At 46.0% G+C, this 18,704-nt stretch overlaps 1 protein-coding gene across 1 annotated transcript in view; it reads left to right on the top strand.

The window, feature by feature from the left end:
- Positions 1 to 18,704, top strand: part of PODN (podocan) — a 385,969-nt gene that overhangs the window by 363,324 nt on the left and 3,941 nt on the right. The window contains exons 9-10 of the mRNA XM_078673459.1: positions 1,070 to 1,218; positions 7,106 to 7,327. Of these exons, the coding sequence (XP_078529585.1) occupies positions 1,070 to 1,218; positions 7,106 to 7,298 (342 nt within the window). The 3' untranslated portion in view covers positions 7,299 to 7,327. The remainder of the gene's footprint in view (positions 1 to 1,069; positions 1,219 to 7,105; positions 7,328 to 18,704) is intronic.

Here is an 18,704-nt window from a genome sequence, read left to right as displayed (position 1 = left end):
TATCTCGTAGATATGGCACATTCCTGCCCTTTTATTTTGAAGCATGGCAGGGCAGCAGGAAGGCATGCTGTGCTGCCATGCATCAAAATATAGTAAATGAGGCCCTTAGTATTTTATCCTTTTAACATTTTAGATCCACTAACTGAGGGGGCTTGGTCTATGTAGCCATTGCCAAAACCTAGTTGAGTGCTACTGCCCCTCCATTTGAATTTTCAGACTGGTGTTCCTTTGAGGAGGCTACCTCTTAGGATGTCCCCTACTCTATCAAATACTTGTTTGTGACGGTGGACTCTGAGAGCAAGTGTGTTGTGAGCTTCAAGCCACATTAAGCAACAAAATGTCCAGCACTCTGTAGACATGTTATTTAGTTGTAGAATGTTATGCTCCCTTAAATAAGTCAGCATTTCTGAAGGAATTTAAATATATGCCAATCGTCAATGTTAAAAAGATGAACAAATAAAGGTAGTATATCAGCATGTATGTGGCTCAAATATACAGTTCCATTCCTTGTGACATCTAAACACATAATTTAAGTAGGCCTTAAACATCATCACTACATGGGCTTGTATGGGGACACCCTGGAAACTGCTTTATCTGCTTTGTCAGGTTTTACTTTAAAAAAAGTTCACTCTATCTGGAGTTGTCACCTGAAGGGGGTTTCATAGTAGGTACCTGTTTCATGATGAGTTAGGAGTGAACCAGCATGTATAGTACAGACTGTTCAGATGAGTTCCCTGTGTATGCCAAGATTTCTGACTATATTCAATGGTGTTGTACAAAGACCCATAAAGTTGGACAAAGTTTTGCTTCTCTTAGTGATGAGAACACAATATTCTTTATTACATTAAAGGTTTGGACCATATATAAATTGTGTTGGTATAGTAAAAAAAATCTACCATTACCTTTCTTCATGTTTGCATTTTGCGTTTAAGAATGGTTGTTTTCTCTGTTTGAATCTTGCAACATGTAAAATAAATCTGTCTAATTTGAAATTGCATGCTGGATTGAAACTGAGCTATCGATTTCCAAGAGATGCTTTCATTTTACTGTTTCCATTATTTATTTTTAGATTTTAGATTTGTCTGAAAATCAGCTTTCCTATATCCCATCAGACCTCCCTGAGTCGTTGGAATATCTTTACCTTCAGCATAACAAGATTGTGAAAGTGCAGGAAAGCTCCTTTGACTCTACGCCAAACATTAAGGGAATCTTCCTCAGGTATTGTTGGTTATACTTTACTCTGGATTTAAACCCCTAACCCGAAATGTTCTCAGGTGTTTAAGCAAAAAAGATGAAAGCCAGCTTCTCTCTTTATGATTTGCAAAAGGATGATTACAATGCACTATTCTGTAGATATTAGCTCATATCCTGGCTATTGCAAAGTAAGTCTTGAAGCTCTTTGGAATATAGATCCTCGGTGGCTTGCTATTTCAAGTAATCTGGTTTATGAATTAACATTCACAATGGTTTAAGTCATGATCTGGTTTCCGTTTGTAAATGCACCAATGTATTATCCCTTATATAAACACATGATTTCTAATTGCCAAATTCTTGAAGCCCTCGAGATGTTCATTAAATGAACACAAGACAATAGCTCCCATCCTTTGCAAAATTAAGTGAAGCACCCATCATTTTTCAGTTAGACTGTACTCCTCACTGATATACACATGCCTTTGCATCAAGCACGGAGTTCCGCTTGTGGCCGATATTATGCCCATGGGCATACGTTACCTGCAGACAAACTGTATGGAGGCGTACATTGTAGTTCGTTATTTAGGTTGACTATATAGTTGAGGTGAACAGCACTCGCAGGTATTTTGATATTTTGCCCTGCATTCAATAGTGAGTAGTCAGTAGTGAGACAAGCGCTCTGGGGCAGACTCTGCAGGAATTGCGCTTAGATGGGGGTTACCGCTCTATGTGACCTCTTAAGGCACAGAAGCACCCAGTGGTGGTGTCTGCTCGGGGTTCCTCAGTTATGTTTTAGGGTTGAGTGTACAGAAATAAGGCACTGTTTTAATAGATTACTTGTTGTGCCTGTGTTTTAGTTTTGCACGGTAGTGAACATAACTTGTTAGCATAGCATCACTTCACGGCCTTTCATCGACCTCAGAGTGGCAATTGCGTGCATCTCTGCATATGGAATGCAGCCAACGCAGGGCACCATCTGGTCTTTGAAACCAAACCAAACCAAACCAAAACCAAAAGCACTTACTTCCCATGGCGCAGCAAACACAATCAAACCCATTTATGTCTGATACAGTGGCCAATAGCCATATCATGATTTAATGAGCCAATTTCTGCCGAGGCAGCTGTAATTGTAAAAGGAATGATTGGATATGCGTCTGCAATAACAATACGTAGTTCTGTCAAGGGTTCAAGAGACACCACTCCTTAGAGATGTTATGTGCCGCACAAGATACAGACATTTCCTCTCCACGGTTTGTTTGACAACCTAATCTCAAACGGGCCACGGCTAATGGTTAAAATACAAGTGGGTGACAGCAAGTTGTCGGGAAACGGCCTTTACAACGAAGCCGTTTCCACGAAATCTTTAACCACGCATGCAGTACAACGCATGCGGGGTTACCACTAAAGCCTTTACCACGCATACCTTTACTACGAGGTTTGTAGTAAAGGCATATGTGGTAAAGGTAAAAAGTAAAACGGGGGGCTTGGGGGGTCTCCCCCCCCAAATAAAAAAACTCACCAGAAGTCACGTCGGGATCTGCACATAATCAGCGTCGTTTAAGAGAAATCGGAAAAAAAATTCCGTTTCTTCTTAACGACGTATGACGTCACCACGCAAGTAGTCGAGGTAAAGGTTATGCGTGGTAAACGAATTCCGTTGTAACGCATGCGTGGTAAAGGCATGCGTTGCAACGGAATTCGTTGTAACGTCATACATTCCAAGTTGTCTAATGGTGCTGAGTCAGAGGACAGAGCTTTTCTATGAGATCCTGTTTCCTGGAGACACCCACCCCTTACCTATCTATGGCCTGACACACCCTACTCTCTAACAATGATTAGTCAAGGGTGTGTGCTCCTGCCTAACTAGCAGTAGCAGTTGATTGTTCAAATTCCTCACGGCTAATGCCAGCCACTTTTACGTTGGCTTTTTCTGGCAATGGTCACTTGCATAGTTTCTACAGATTCTTTCTCCCAGAGCCACATGGACATTGAGCAGTGAGGGTGTCTACTTAGTGCAGGCAGACGTACCACAATGTGCCATGAATCAGGATGTATTCTATTGGAACGGGTTGTATGACGTTATAATGCCTGCTTTTACCCCGCATGCCGTAAAATGCAAATTATTACCCCAACTTGCTGTCAGAAGTGCTCTGGATGTTAGAATAGTATAATTTACTATTCCAACTCCAGTGTGTGCAACAGTAGGGAAGGTGTTGGAGTTAAACCCAACACCTTATAACCCCTGCAACAAGCCATTTGCATTGTAACGGCATGCAGGGTAAAAGCATGCGTTGTAACACATGCATTGCAATGCTGTTTCCCATTGAAATGTGCTAAGCAGGTATGATATGGCAGACAAATGTGAGGCTTTGAACACCAGTAGACTAGCCAAAAGCTTGTAGAAAAGCCTCTTGGCAACAGCAAGAATCAGTGCAGGATTCTAGGGGTAAGCGGTTTGAGAGAACCTGTGCAAAGAGACATATGTAATATATTAAATAGTTTGGCATGAAGTAACAAACAGAAAACATTCTGCTGCATTTGAGGCAATGTCTTGTAATTTCAGAGCACAGCTGTGACTTTGTTAGAGCTGGATGGGTAAGGCACACAGCTACATTTTGAACCAAGCATTCTGTGAAAACACTGCAATGGTATGTGTTTGGAAAGATAAAAAAGTAGGGCAAAGTAATAAACGCTAAACCTTCGAGCCCCTAAGAGGTTTATGTATAAAAAGTATGTATTTAAATTCACTAAGGGACTTGCAGCTTTGTATTTCTGTGAGAGGAAAAGTGTCAGTGACTACATTAAGCCAAAATTACACTTTCTACCTCTGCTTGACCTTCTGTATGCCTTCATTCTGAGTCTTAAGGTGAATTTGTAGGTGTCGCCTAGGCAGCACATGCGCTAGCTCTTCGAGACGTTCTGTATCTAGAATATGGGTTTGAAGAACCGCCCATCTTTTTTATTGATTCCTATTTCTGTGCTTTGGAAATGCTGGCTTTTGTTTGGTGGATACACTTAGTAGTGCCTCCTTTTGGACTTTTTGTATCCTCCAATGAGGACTGCCCCTATTAAATGTGCTCCTATTCATCAGGGTAATGTAGAGCGCTTTGAGAGCACTCTTTTCTTTTTGTGGGCCTGCTTCTGCTCGATAAGTGTTCTGTTTACTTTGCTTCAGCAGCTTCATGTGTCCCTCTTCCCCAACACTGCTTGCCCTCCCCCACCATTCCTCCAAGGTCTGCTTGTTTTGTATTTTATTTAGTTTAATTACTCCTTCACACTTAATATCCCTGTGCCGTCTCTCCCCTCCCACAACACTGCACACTTGCCCCTGTGAGAAAGCGGATTGGCTTTTTAAAATTTCATTTAAATTAATAGATTTATATAGCGCAGGCAAGGGGGGAGAATAAATGATTTGCCAAGAATCACAGGATGTTGACCCTACCCAGAGATTCAAACACGGATCCCCAGCTCCCGAGTCAGTAGCTCTGAACATTGCGCCACATCCCTTTCCTATGGGGATCCATGTTTGAGTCTCCCTCTTTTAACAAAGCAGTGCCAGCAAATCACCCCAAAGGTGCTACTCTTATGTCAGGAGACTGAATCCTGGTTCATTGTTTTTAATGCACTTCAACCAATGGCAACATGCCTGATTTACACGAAATATTCCATTTCTCTAACTTCAGAATTCTCCCACTTAAAAATGTCTCCACTTCAAAGCAAGCTAGTAAACCTTGAGGTTAGACCCATTTGACCAAATGGTCTGCCAATATTTAAAACAGCAGATTATTGGTGGAAGGATTAACATTTTCTGTTCTTGAAACAGACAATCTTGTGGCCCTTCCACCCCACATAACACAGGGAGATTTCTTCCTAATTTTGGCAGGCTCGGAGGTCAGACAAACGGAAACAGCACTAATTTATGAAATAATGAGACGGCTAAGAAAAGCATTCAACACTTGGTCAGGCTTAATCCAATTTGCTGTAACAATCCAGCAACAGGGCTGCATTAGGAATTGATAAACGGGACACATATTACACCAAAAGAAAAAGGGTTAGTGCTAAGATATCCTAGCCTAGTTTGGCTTTTCTTGGCATTGACTTTAAATTATTAAGGTCCCCAAGCTCTGCTCTCCCAACATTTACTTGGCCATTACTCTACATTACTTGACTTCTCATTATACTTCACCTGATTGCTACCAATCCAACATGATGGATGAAATGGGCGTACGATGTCCCCATTAACAGTCTGCTAAACTCATGTGAAACGAATATATTCAGTCTGACCGTGCTCCCTTATTTAATGCCATTAGCAATAAATATCGCTGGCATGCAAAGCGATGTCAAACAGGCTACTTTTGCAAGGAATCAAGCGTTAGCGAGTCCTTGCTAATAGAGCGATATTAATTTCGCCGCTTTTTGGCAAAATGGGCCGCAAAAGAGGCGAAAAGTCGCTTCATAATATGCCCTGAAGTTAGGAAAAGGCTCTGATGTGTTGAGGAAAGTCATTCCATGTCTTGGATGTGATGTAGGAGAGTTAGCGACCTTCAGTTTTGCAGATGCAGGGAGTGTGTGAAAGTGAGAGCGCAGCAGAGCGTAGGTGCCTGGTGGGTTGGTGAAAGTGTATGCAGCTGTTCAAGTATTCTGGTCCTGTGTTGTGTAGGGCTTTGTATGTGTGCATGAGAAGTTTGAATTTGAAGGTTTGCAGATGTATCTCAGATATGCAACCCGGCTGATGTACAAATCAGTTTCAGCTCCTAACCACCATATACAAGTAGTCGCTCATTAATGGTTTGTGACCACCATGGTGGTCGCATAGCATTATGTATCCGATAGAGAAGGGGGTGGTGCCCTCTTTCATGTCCTTTCCCCCTTCAATTCACATGTACACGTTTGCACTTTGAGAAATGGAGAAACATTTCCTACTTGCAATGCACCATTTGTATATGGCAACTTGCAGTTTTGCCTTCACAAATATTGGTTTTACTAATCATAGACAGAAAAGTGTTCAGCATATTCGACCCATCTTACTGTCACCAGATTTTCCTGTGAAAAGGTGTCTTTAGTAACATAGATAGTACTCAAGTCAGAAGAGTGTTTAATTTCAGGTATGTGGAATTCCTTGGTGGTTGTTGATTGAGCCTCCATCAGTCATCATGCAACATTCTGATATTCCATGGTCAAAAACCATGAAAAGGGAATCTCACACTTTGGTTAGAGTGAAGCCCTAAATGCTGAGGTCAGAGTTAACAAGATGAAGAATAGGCACAGGTAATATTTTATTTATGCCAACGTAACTTCACATCATTTCCAGCCTTCCTGTTATGCTAGATTCCCAAAATCATGTCATAATGCGAAGACGTGTAATTTCAAATCTGTTCTGGTAGAAATCTCATTGTGGGAGCACAGGAACACCAACAATGAACAGAAACCGAGCAGCTGTTGTTCACAGCACTTGTGTTTTCAGCTTTATTTTTTTTGCACAAAATGTATCCCCGCATCCAAAATAACGAGAGGTTGTTTTTTTGAGCTGAAATATAGCACTGTGTGCCAGATTTGCATTTTGTGTAATATCACATCATTTCACATAAGGTTTCCAAACTTTTGCGTAATTAAGCAAAAGGAAATTAGAACATTTCACACACTTCTATGAAGACTTGTTATGTGAGCTGGCCTAGGGTACACAAGTATCAAAAAGCATTAAAAAGCCATCTAATAGACCCTGACATAGTCGTTCTAGTCAGGCAAGATCCATCACTCGTAGCTAGGCAAAAGAGCGAGCCTAGTTAACCCTAGTGATGTGAAGCACTAAACAATGTACACAGCATAGCAATGTGCCATAATGAAGAATGCATTTGTGACCGTGTTCTTTCGGACTGTGAGTAATATTTGCAATTTTTCTACTTTTGCTCAAAAGGTACAATATGTTGGAAGTGGGAACTGTGGAGGCAGCTGCCTTCGAAGGGCTCAGGCACCTGCAGGTTCTAGATATTGAGGGCAGCTTTGATATCTCCAACTCTGTGAAAAAAAGAGGTAATTCTAAAGAAAAGGAAGAGGAGGAAGAAGATGAAGGGGATGAAGAAGAAGAGGAAGAGGATCAAGCGACATAAAATATAAAAGGAAGCACATTTTGTATATGGTACGTTATCCTCATCCAATGTTATTAATCTTCATACAGTTACGACAAAGGCCCGCACACTGTGTGACACAATACTTATATTGCAATAAACCTTTGTTGATAAGGCCAAAGAGATAAGCTTGTACTAATGTGCTTCCATGAAAATCGAATATTTCAGTGCTCATAATGCTATCTTACTTTACTAGTGTGGGTAATAAGGTTCAATTGTATATGACTGACAATACTGTGGGTATAAACTTTGCACTAGTGCAAACCTTTTTTGGACCTGCATAATACAAAATGGTGCAGACCGATTTTCATTCAATCCATACTGAAGATTTCTTGGTCTGGGCTAAAATGGAGGAAACAAGTTACTAAAAATATGCACCAAGTCGATTGCTTATACATTTTACCAACAAGATCACTGTACAAGTGTAATGTTAGAGTATCCTGATTTTACATTATTTTTTTATGAGTACACATGAGGGTGTCATTGAAAGTTTGAGAGCAGAGTGAAGTTTCTCCACTTCATTTACAGGTGGGGATCCCTATGAATGTGTGCCAATTAATGTTCCGCCGGCTATGCTGGCGCACAGTGAAAAGCAGTGGGCTGCCTGGCACAGGGACACCGATGTAAAGCCCCTAAGGTTCGACTCCATATTGGATAATGGAGGTCAACATCTTGTTAATCTCAGACAATGGACGTTGCCATCTTTCTCGATTTTGGGAGAACCCTTGTAAAGCAGATGTTGTCTGATCCCATCTTTCTAAGAACTGGGATTATTGATATATATGTGACATTCGCCATACGTCTACTTTTCACCATGTCAACGGTAAATAAGAACGAATACAAACATATAACCTAAACAGTGTACTCTGCATTGTCTTACTATTACCTTATATTATCATGAGGAAACGTATGGGACACATACCTTGATGCACATAATCTATGCCAGACATTCCTAAACTTATGTCAGAAAATTAAATTTCTGATAAGATTTAGTATATAAGGAGTACCACTTGACCACTTGTAAGGAGAGGACCTTCACCCAGATTATCGCAAGAGATTCTGCCAGAGACAGTCCCACCTACTGCCAGCGCACTTCTCACTTTGCAGATGCTACATCTTGCGTGAAGCCGATAAAGCTGAGTCCCAGAGGAAGACCATTACCACAGCATGTGTTTGCCATTTACAGGGAATACTGTCTTCACACCTCCACTGATAAAGACAGCTTTTCTGTCACCAAGGTAGGCAGTGCATCTCTTTGGCCAGGAATATGAGAAACCCTTCCTCTGCGGTCACTCTAACCCAGTTCTGGGGGCAGCTCCTCTCCCACTGGGATTGGTGACTGTCTGACGGGGGTCATGAAGAAAGACACCAGGTGTCAGATAAGATTTGCCTGTGACAGGGTAGGCTTCTTTTGAGTTAATCAAAATTCTGGGCACAGCTGAGAGGATCATCCTGCCAGAGGACAGAAAACAGCTCCCAAAATACAGATCTTTGTCTTGCTCTGGGGGCAGTTTTCACACTTCATTAAGTGGGCTATTCAAATGTTAGGTGACAATGAATCTCGTGCAAATGGCCTCGGTCCGGCAGGGAAAAGCGAGGGAACTTTTAAAAAGTATCTTTTCCAAAATATTTATTACAAATCTACCATCACTGAATTAGGCTTATAATAAATAATAAAGTTCAAGAATTAATATTGTAGCATTTTTTAGCCAGAGATAACATTATTAAATGTAATATTGTATCTAATTGCTTTCTTATGGAACAGCCAACCCTGCTACATTGCTTTTGGGGGCTTTTCACTGTAAGGATATGTTTAACCGTAAACATTTACATGTCCTCCTTTTAAATACCAGGCACCCTGCTTTACGGGCAGTAAGGCTTAATTGAGGGTGATGTATTAGTAATTTAAAAAGGAAGATTTAGTCCTGTCAAAATGGGTTATTTCGACAGGTCAGATTTTCAGCTGTAACATGGCACAACCAGGCTACAAATAGTAGCCCGGCAGTCATGTTTTCATTGTCACTGCAGTCTGTGGCACAATTCTTACTGCAGCCCACTGGGGACATTTAACCTGGAGGCCCTGGGCACACTTTGTGCATATATATGGGTCTTACGGGTAGGTTAAATATGCCATTAATGGGTATTCCAATTTCCTCATGTTGAAAGGCAGAGCACAGATACTTTACCACTGGTTAGCAGAGTAATGTGCACCGATTTCTACAGCCACAGTGCCCCTCTCTTCCAAAGCAAGATGGCAGAACCTTTCTTATCTTTTTGCCAGCAAAAGTAAGTCAAGGCAGAAATCTGGGGGCGCACCATGCAGAAGATTGTAATTTCCAACAGTTACGAGGTTAAAGGAATATGCATAATGATTGCAAGCTTTAAGCACCGTTAATTGCCTCGAGCTTATGGATGCCCACAATCCAAGTTTCTAAAAATCAAATACGATTAAGAGAAAACCTATGAAAAAGATATACACCCAACAGAAAAAATATGTAGCACCTTGAATGTGTAATGCTTTCTAATCTTATCCACAAACCTCTTGAACAAGGGTGAGTGCTATTTATTTGGTTCAAAGGTTAGAACGATGATAAATAGTTTTTTAACAGTTGGACATTAAAGCATGTAAGCCTGCAAAAATTGCACAAGTCTGATTAGAAACACAATCTGTCATTCTAAATAAAGTCCATCACTTATCAGACTGAATAAAAATCTGATTAGTAAACTTGCAATACCATGTTGGGTAAGGCCTTTGCAAGAGCAATATAGCAATCAGCATGGTGAAAGATTGAATGCAAAAACATCTATACTATTGTAAGAAACTCGCCAATGTGAGCGAAAGCACTGGGTAGTCATACACCCATCCAGATGGCATATATTAACAATTTTGGGCAATAAAAATAGTAGTTATATGTGTGTGAGGCAAAGTGTGTTCATAAGAAGACTAAGAAGGAGTTTAAAACACATTCCCTTGCAGACTGTATATAAGATAAGAGGATTACTTGCAAAGTTTGAAAGTAATCTTAAAACATGTCTTCCCCAAATGAAGGTTTGTCTTTATGAATATTCATTTGATTCAGATGCTGACACTGACAATTAAAAGGTTAGTTAGTTTTATATATTTATTTGTACTTCACATTCAATAGACCTTACATTGTTGACGCAGAAACGGATACAATAGTAGGAACAATGAATGTCAAAAGACTGCACGTACCAGAGTTGAATTGTTATTTGGTTGCAGTGCCTGGGCCGCAAGCCCAAGAATCTCTAATCATTGAGTGATTAGCATTTTGTTTGGGGAACCATCAACATCGGAATGTCCTCTGAGCTCAAAGGGGCATATTACCAACCAATAGAGATAATTTTTGTCTCTAACTTGTTTAGAGACAAAAATTATCGCCGCACATCGGCGATTTTTATCGCAGATAAACCTTGCTATTAGCAAGGTTTATCGCAAATGCGATAAAAAACGGCCGCAATGCATGAATATCGCTGAAAAGTCCGCGATATTCATGCATTATCGAGCAAATGCTCTTAGCCATGTTATCCACCTCCCATTGGATAACATGGCTAAGAACTGCTCCTGGGCAAGTGTTAGCTTTTGGAGATATTCACGCTTAGCGCGTGTTAGACTTGGGCCTTAGGGCAGGTTCACCCCGAATCTTTTTGCCTTTGTTTGTGACCCTGTGTAGTGATTTTTGGGTCTTGGCGCACTTTTTCCCTGTGTCCCAGAGTGAAAGTGCGTGCGTGTAGTATGGCTGGCCTGCCCTCCCATAGGAATGCATGGGGAATGCGTGTGCCCTGGTAGTTCCTGATGTGTGGGGAGTGCAGGCTCGAGTTTAGTATGTATGAACTCGTGGGAATGAATGCTGCGCAATGGTATGTGCGGCTTGTATGTGTCTAGAAGGGAAGTGCTACTTCTGGACATTGATGTATGTGTCTAGAAGGGAAGTGCTACTTCTGGACATTGATGTATGTGTGCAGTGAGGATAGTGGAGCGTGATTGGCTGGAGCTGGCTGGCATGCCAGGCTCCAGGAAGTCTGGATGGGTCTGCCCGGTGGTGAGTGTGAGATCAGCATGAGTGATGTGTGGGAGGAGTAGATCTGTGTCCTGGATGGGCTGGGTTTTTCCCCACACAATGCTGGCTCCGCCCCCCTGTGGTTTGTCTAATGACCCAAGCCTCCCCAGTGAATGAAAGGGGTGGTTGGGCCATCAAGGGTACTCCCAAGCCAGCTGCAACTGGTTTCCCCCCACCCTGCACCTCCTAACAAAGGAATTCTCTGTATAAATATGGGGCTGTGTCCCCACAGAAATTGTTCTACTTGTGGATCCTTGCCAGAGGGGGCTGTTGCTGCTGCTGGGGCCAAGAGGACCGCCACTTGGCTTGTCTCCCTGCCTGGAGACCCAGTGTGCTGGCTCTGGCCCTGCCCTGCCCCTCTGCCTGCTTCCAGTCCCTGCTGGAGCTTTCCTGTGCCTGGAGGCACCCTGATTTTGATTTGTAGCGCTAGGAGCGCTTTCCTCATGCCCCAGCGCTCAATAGCGCTTTGCTTGTCTTCCTAAGCGCTGAGCGCGCCTCTCCTGTGCCCCTGAGCGCTTGGGAGCGCTTTATTGACCTTGCCGGTGCCCACCCGGCATTGCAGCTGAATTGCCGATTTCGCCGATTTATTGGCGTAGCGAGTGCCACCTCGCTTTATCTTATTAATTGAAGGCCGGTGCCACCCGGCATTGCCCCGTGGTATTTATTTGTTTACGAGCCGGTGCCCACCCGGCATTGTCCCGTGTTCACCGCCGCAGCCCAGGAGCATTGGAATCCGTTGCCGGGCCGCTGCCTGTTGCGACCCGGAAGTCCCGCCTCCTGACCTCCAGGGCCGCGCTGCCATTGGCGGCCCCGGCGGAAGTCAGGCGGAGGGAAAGGAGACGAGGCCAGGCGGGAGACCGAGGACGTCTGCTCCCGTGTCTGCGAGGCTCCCGAGTGAGGTGAGGAGCCCCGCGCTGCTCCAGCAGCGAGACACCCGGTGAGTGCCTGAAAGGAGGGAGAGGGGCCGCGGGACACATTGCCGGTGTCCGCCCCTCCCCCATAGCGCGATCTAGCGCTTGTAACTGTTTGGAGCCCCGAGGCTCCTGGGGGCATTACTGATTCCTGAGTCCCCCGTGAGGGACTCCAACTAGAGGGGCCATCCTTTGTTCCTTGAGCCCTGAGAGGCTCTCGTGCCCTATTTGTTTATGAGCCCCAGAAAGGCTCTTCATTGCCCACATCGTTTAGAGCCCTGAGAGAGGCTCTGGGGGCATATTCATTATTTAGAGCGCTGAGCTCTATTGGCACATTTTTGCTTGGTGAGCCCCTGAGAGGCTCCTTGCCCATTTGGTCCTTGAGCCCTCCTGGCTCCAACGTTTGCCCAGTGCATATTTACAACTGTCCAGCACTTAGTGGACAGTTGCTACGTTTAGGCTTTTGTGTCTGTGCTGCCTGCGCAGACCTCCCTGACACTGAGACTCAGGGCATTCCGCCCCTTTCGAGGCCAGTTGGCCTGAGGGACATTTTGAGTGTTGTGCTACATGCACCCTGCGCATTGTGATTTCTTTGCTATATGATTCTTGCGCAAAAGTTCTAACCTGCACCTCTGAATGTGTTTTAATGTTACATGTGCAATTCTTGTTTATTATTACCTTTGCTAAAAGTGACCTGCTTAGGTAATTCTTTATGTGTTTATCCCCTTTGCTAAAAGTGACCTGCTTAGAGGATTGGTTGTGTCATTACCTTTGCTAAAAGTGACCTGCTTAGGTAGTGCCTTGTTCTTTTATTTCCCTTTGCTAAAAGTGACCTGCTGAGAGGAATGTTGATGTTTAATTGCCTTTGCTAAATGTTACTTGCCTAGGTGATTATTTTAGGTTTCCTTCCCCCTGCGTGATTTCCCTACAGAGACTAGGGTGGCGTAGGAGGTGATAGGTTTTCCTTCCATAGGTCCTGATGATAAGGTCCTAGCTCCCTGCGTGATTTCCCTACAGAGACTAGGGTGGCGTAGGAGGTGATAGGTTTTCCTTCCATAGGTCCTAGCTCCCTGCGTGATTTCCCTACAGAGACTAGGGTGGCGTAGGAGGTGATAGGTTTTCCTTCCATAGGTCCTGCTGATAAGGTCCTAGCTCCCTGCGTGATTTCCCTACAGAGACTAGGGTGGCGTAGGAGGTATTTTCCCTTTACCAGTAGTTACTGGTTGTATGCTACATTTACTATTTCTGTGTTACAGTCATTGTATGTTTATGTGCTAAAGTGTTATACCTACAAGTATTATTTCTAACAAGTGCATACCCCTGACAGTGGTCCAGGTGGCCCTGTCCTGTACATAATCCCTTGTAAATCTTGCCCGTGCCTGTTGGCACATTGTAAAGTGTGTGTGTTATCTAATGTGTTCTTATTATTATAATACAAAGGCTATTTTTGATATAACCTTGTGTGGAGTTTCCTTTGTGGTGGGCCTTTGGTTGTTGTCGCTGGGGTGCGCGCGCAAACGCTTTACACATCGCCTCTGAGATTAGCCTTGCTGCTCGCGCCACGTTACCTAGAGGGTGAGCGGGGGTTATCTTGGTGTGTGACTCCCTTGCCCTGACCTTGGAAATGGTGATCCCTGACTGACCTTGGCGCAAGCCTTGGCCAGCCAGAGGTCCCGTTTCTAACATTGGTGGCTAGCGGTGCGGATTGGACTTGCGTTTGCGTTGTACCACAGTGGCGACAGGCCACACTTCAAAGCTCTGCAATTTTAGATAACCACATTTTTGGGATTATTGTTTTTTAGGGAAGTTCAGTTTTGCTTCTCCTGAAAGGTGTCATTTGTATTTTGTCCAGTACCTTGTTTCCCCGCCCTGCTCCCAGAGTTTGGTACCTGTGTCGCTAGTGGTCAGGTTGAGATAATCAGGGGTGGTAGAAACTGCCTTACCAGTCCGAGGGGAGGGTTGTGTGTGAATGAGTGTGTGTTACGCTGGACAGTGGAGTGCAAGTTCTGAGATAGGAATCTTGCTGAATTGTGTAATTGTGTACTCCTGTGTAAGCTCAGACCCCCAGGTTCCCTGTGTCAAACTCTTCTTGAGAACGTCCGCCAAAATGGAGCCTGTTTTTGATCTCTGTTGTCTTTTTAGGTACAGTAGGTCAGAGCTGGTCAGATTCTGTGAGGAGGGAGGCATGGAGGTGAGTGTGTTGGATACTCAGTCCCAGCTTAGGGACAGCCTGATCCAATGGCAAAAGGGTCAGTGGGATCTTGAGTACAGTGAGAGAGATAGGGCCCGGGCCGCACGTCATGAGGATGGTGAGTCTGTGGAGAGCCCTGAAGAATGTGAGTTGTATGAGGATGACAGTGGATGGATGTCAGCAGATAGTGAGGACCCCATAGGTAGGGAGTCCCTTGCTGAGTCCAGTGTCAGTACCAGCGCCCCATCCCTTTCCCTGTCCCCAGAGGAGTGGTTGGATAGGAGGGAAGAGAGGGCCTTGTTCAGGGAGAGTAGGTTATCCCCTGAGTGCAATTGTAATTGTCTGGATTCCCCATGGAGGGTGGAGTCCAGTGGTGGCAGCTTTTTAAATATTAGTGTGGACAGTCCCACTCCCAGTTCCCCGAGTATGGTACCTGTTTCCCTAGAAGAGGAGTATAGGTTGCAGTTCAGGGACAGTAGGAAACTGTCTCACCAGTCTTGGGAGGAGTTTACAGAGGACTGTCAGTGTGCACTGATTGAGTGGTTAGAGGTTCCCACGGAACATGATTTTGACAAACTGTTTTGTCTAATTCTCAAGGAAAAGGTGCTCAGTCATTGCCGGCCGGAGTTGCGGCAACACCTGTTGGGGTTGACCTTTGATCCTTGGGAGCTTGCAAAGGAAGCAGACCGATGGGACAGTGCGAGAGGTTCTTTTGAGTCACTAGTGAGTGATTCCAACAATAGTGGGTCAGGTGTCTTTCAGCCCAGTGTGGTGGAGGAGGGTGAGAGTAGCCCAGCTAGGTCCTTGGTTAGTGAGAAGGGTGTAGGGGCTGACTGCCTGTCTCAGTGGAGCGGTAGTGAGTGTGTGACCGAGAGTCCCCAGATGCCCGAAGCCCTGTCACAGAGCCTGGATGGTTTCTTTAGGGAACACCAGGAAAGGAACCTAGACTTGCCTGTTAGTTCACTTGAGGGAGATCTCCTAGTGTGTAGAGAACCTGGAGCATCTGTAAGCGGAGCTTCTATGGTCCTAGAAGCTGGCAGTACCGCTCCAGGAGGGAGAGTACAGAAGTCCAGTGAAAGGAGTGATTTGGGGATGGTGTGTGAATCCCCAGAAGTCCTGGAGTGCCAGGCATTGGTTCCACCGAAGGTTTTAGACCAGAGGTTGGATGGCCAGGTTCAGGATCAGCCTGACCTGAAGGGTGGGACTACTGTAATCAGTGTCCTGACCAGTTCTTTCTCCAGAAGTACCGCCCCGGTTGGGAGGGAGCAGGACTCTGGAAGGGGGTGCAGAGGGTGGGGGAGCCCACCTCTGACCCCGGTACCACCTGAGGGGTTAAACCCTAGGTTGGGAGAATGTTGTTTAGAGGGGACCCCTCGCAGGAGGAGGAGGAACCCTAGGAGAAGAGGTAAGGGGAGGAGAGCCTTCCCTGAGACTCCTGGTCCACCTAAGGTTGTAGACCCTAGGCTGGAGAACCAGTGGCAGTCTAGCCCTGTCTTGCAGACAGGAAGAGTGGAGCATGGCTATTATGTGCCAGGGGTTACTACCCCCCACTTTATGAGTAGGCAGGATCCAGTGGTACCTGGATGGCCTAGGGCCTGGTCCTGGCCGAGGGCAGCTGGAGAGTATCAGTGGGGTACCCCAGTTAGTCCCTATAGTAGTTTTAGAAGGAACCCTAGGGGTTCACCGTGGCGTCAAACAGGAGGGTGTCCCTGCAGTTGTGGGCCCGCGTCCTTGTTTTATCGCCCCAAGCAGGGAAGCCCATCACGGTGGTGATCGGTCTGCCCTGTGTTTTGGCTGGAAGGGGGTCGTGTTAGACTTGGGCCTTAGGGCAGGTTCACCCCGAATCTTTTTGCCTTTGTTTGTGACCCTGTGTAGTGATTTTTGGGTCTTGGCGCACTTTTTCCCTGTGTCCCAGAGTGAAAGTGCGTGCGTGTAGTATGGCTGGCCTGCCCTCCCATAGGAATGCATGGGGAATGCGTGTGCCCTGGTAGTTCCTGATGTGTGGGGAGTGCAAGCTCGAGTTTAGTATGTATGAACTCGTGGGAATGAATGCTGCGCAATGGTATGTGCGGCTTGTATGTGTCTAGAAGGGAAGTGCTACTTCTGGACATTGATGTATGTGTCTAGAAGGGAAGTGCTACTTCTGGACATTGATGTATGTGTGCAGTGAGGATAGTGGAGCGTGATTGGCTGGAGCTGGCTGGCATGCCAGGCTCCAGGAAGTCTGGATGGGTCTGCCCGGTGGTGAGTGTGAGATCAGCATGAGTGATGTGTGGGAGGAGTAGATCTGTGTCCTGGATGGGCTGGGTTTTTCCCCACACAATGCTGGCTCCGCCCCCCTGTGGTTTGTCTAATGACCCAAGCCTCCCCAGTGAATGAAAGGGGTGGTTGGGCCATCAAGGGTACTCCCAAGCCAGCTGCAACTGGTTTCCCCCCACCCTGCACCTCCTAACAAAGGAATTCTCTGTATAAATATGGGGCTGTGTCCCCACAGAAATTGTTCTACTTGTGGATCCTTGCCAGAGGGGGCTGTTGCTGCTGCTGGGGCCAAGAGGACCGCCACTTGGCTTGTCTCCCTGCCTGGAGACCCAGTGTGCTGGCTCTGGCCCTGCCCTGCCCCTCTGCCTGCTTCCAGTCCCTGCTGGAGCTTTCCTGTGCCTGGAGGCACCCTGATTTTGATTTGTAGCGCTAGGAGCGCTTTCCTCATGCCCCAGCGCTCAATAGCGCTTTGCTTGTCTTCCTAAGCGCTGAGCGCGCCTCTCCTGTGCCCCTGAGCGCTTGGGAGCGCTTTATTGACCTTGCCGGTGCCCACCCGGCATTGCAGCTGAATTGCCGATTTCGCCGATTTATTGGCGTAGCGAGTGCCACCTCGCTTTATCTTATTAATTGAAGGCCGGTGCCACCCGGCATTGCCCCGTGGTATTTATTTGTTTACGAGCCGGTGCCCACCCGGCATTGTCCCGTGTTCACCGCCGCAGCCCAGGAGCATTGGAATCCGTTGCCGGGCCGCTGCCTGTTGCGACCCGGAAGTCCCGCCTCCTGACCTCCAGGGCCGCGCTGCCATTGGCGGCCCCGGCGGAAGTCAGGCGGAGGGAAAGGAGACGAGGCCAGGCGGGAGACCGAGGACGTCTGCTCCCGTGTCTGCGAGGCTCCCGAGTGAGGTGAGGAGCCCCGCGCTGCTCCAGCAGCGAGACACCCGGTGAGTGCCTGAAAGGAGGGAGAGGGGCCGCGGGACACATTGCCGGTGTCCGCCCCTCCCCCATAGCGCGATCTAGCGCTTGTAACTGTTTGGAGCCCCGAGGCTCCTGGGGGCATTACTGATTCCTGAGTCCCCCGTGAGGGACTCCAACTAGAGGGGCCATCCTTTGTTCCTTGAGCCCTGAGAGGCTCTCGTGCCCTATTTGTTTATGAGCCCCAGAAAGGCTCTTCATTGCCCACATCGTTTAGAGCCCTGAGAGAGGCTCTGGGGGCATATTCATTATTTAGAGCGCTGAGCTCTATTGGCACATTTTTGCTTGGTGAGCCCCTGAGAGGCTCCTTGCCCATTTGGTCCTTGAGCCCTCCTGGCTCCAACGTTTGCCCAGTGCATATTTACAACTGTCCAGCACTTAGTGGACAGTTGCTACGTTTAGGCTTTTGTGTCTGTGCTGCCTGCGCAGACCTCCCTGACACTGAGACTCAGGGCATTCCGCCCCTTTCGAGGCCAGTTGGCCTGAGGGACATTTTGAGTGTTGTGCTACATGCACCCTGCGCATTGTGATTTCTTTGCTATATGATTCTTGCGCAAAAGTTCTAACCTGCACCTCTGAATGTGTTTTAATGTTACATGTGCAATTCTTGTTTATTATTACCTTTGCTAAAAGTGACCTGCTTAGGTAATTCTTTATGTGTTTATCCCCTTTGCTAAAAGTGACCTGCTTAGAGGATTGGTTGTGTCATTACCTTTGCTAAAAGTGACCTGCTTAGGTAGTGCCTTGTTCTTTTATTTCCCTTTGCTAAAAGTGACCTGCTGAGAGGAATGTTGATGTTTAATTGCCTTTGCTAAATGTTACTTGCCTAGGTGATTATTTTAGGTTTCCTTCCCCCTGCGTGATTTCCCTACAGAGACTAGGGTGGCGTAGGAGGTGATAGGTTTTCCTTCCATAGGTCCTGATGATAAGGTCCTAGCTCCCTGCGTGATTTCCCTACAGAGACTAGGGTGGCGTAG

The sequence above is a fragment of the Lissotriton helveticus genome, chromosome 1_2 (assembly GCF_964261635.1).
Source record: "Lissotriton helveticus chromosome 1_2, aLisHel1.1, whole genome shotgun sequence".
Classification (NCBI taxonomy): Eukaryota; Metazoa; Chordata; class Amphibia; order Caudata; family Salamandridae; genus Lissotriton; species Lissotriton helveticus.
This window is presented reverse-complemented; position numbering and strand designations above follow the sequence as displayed.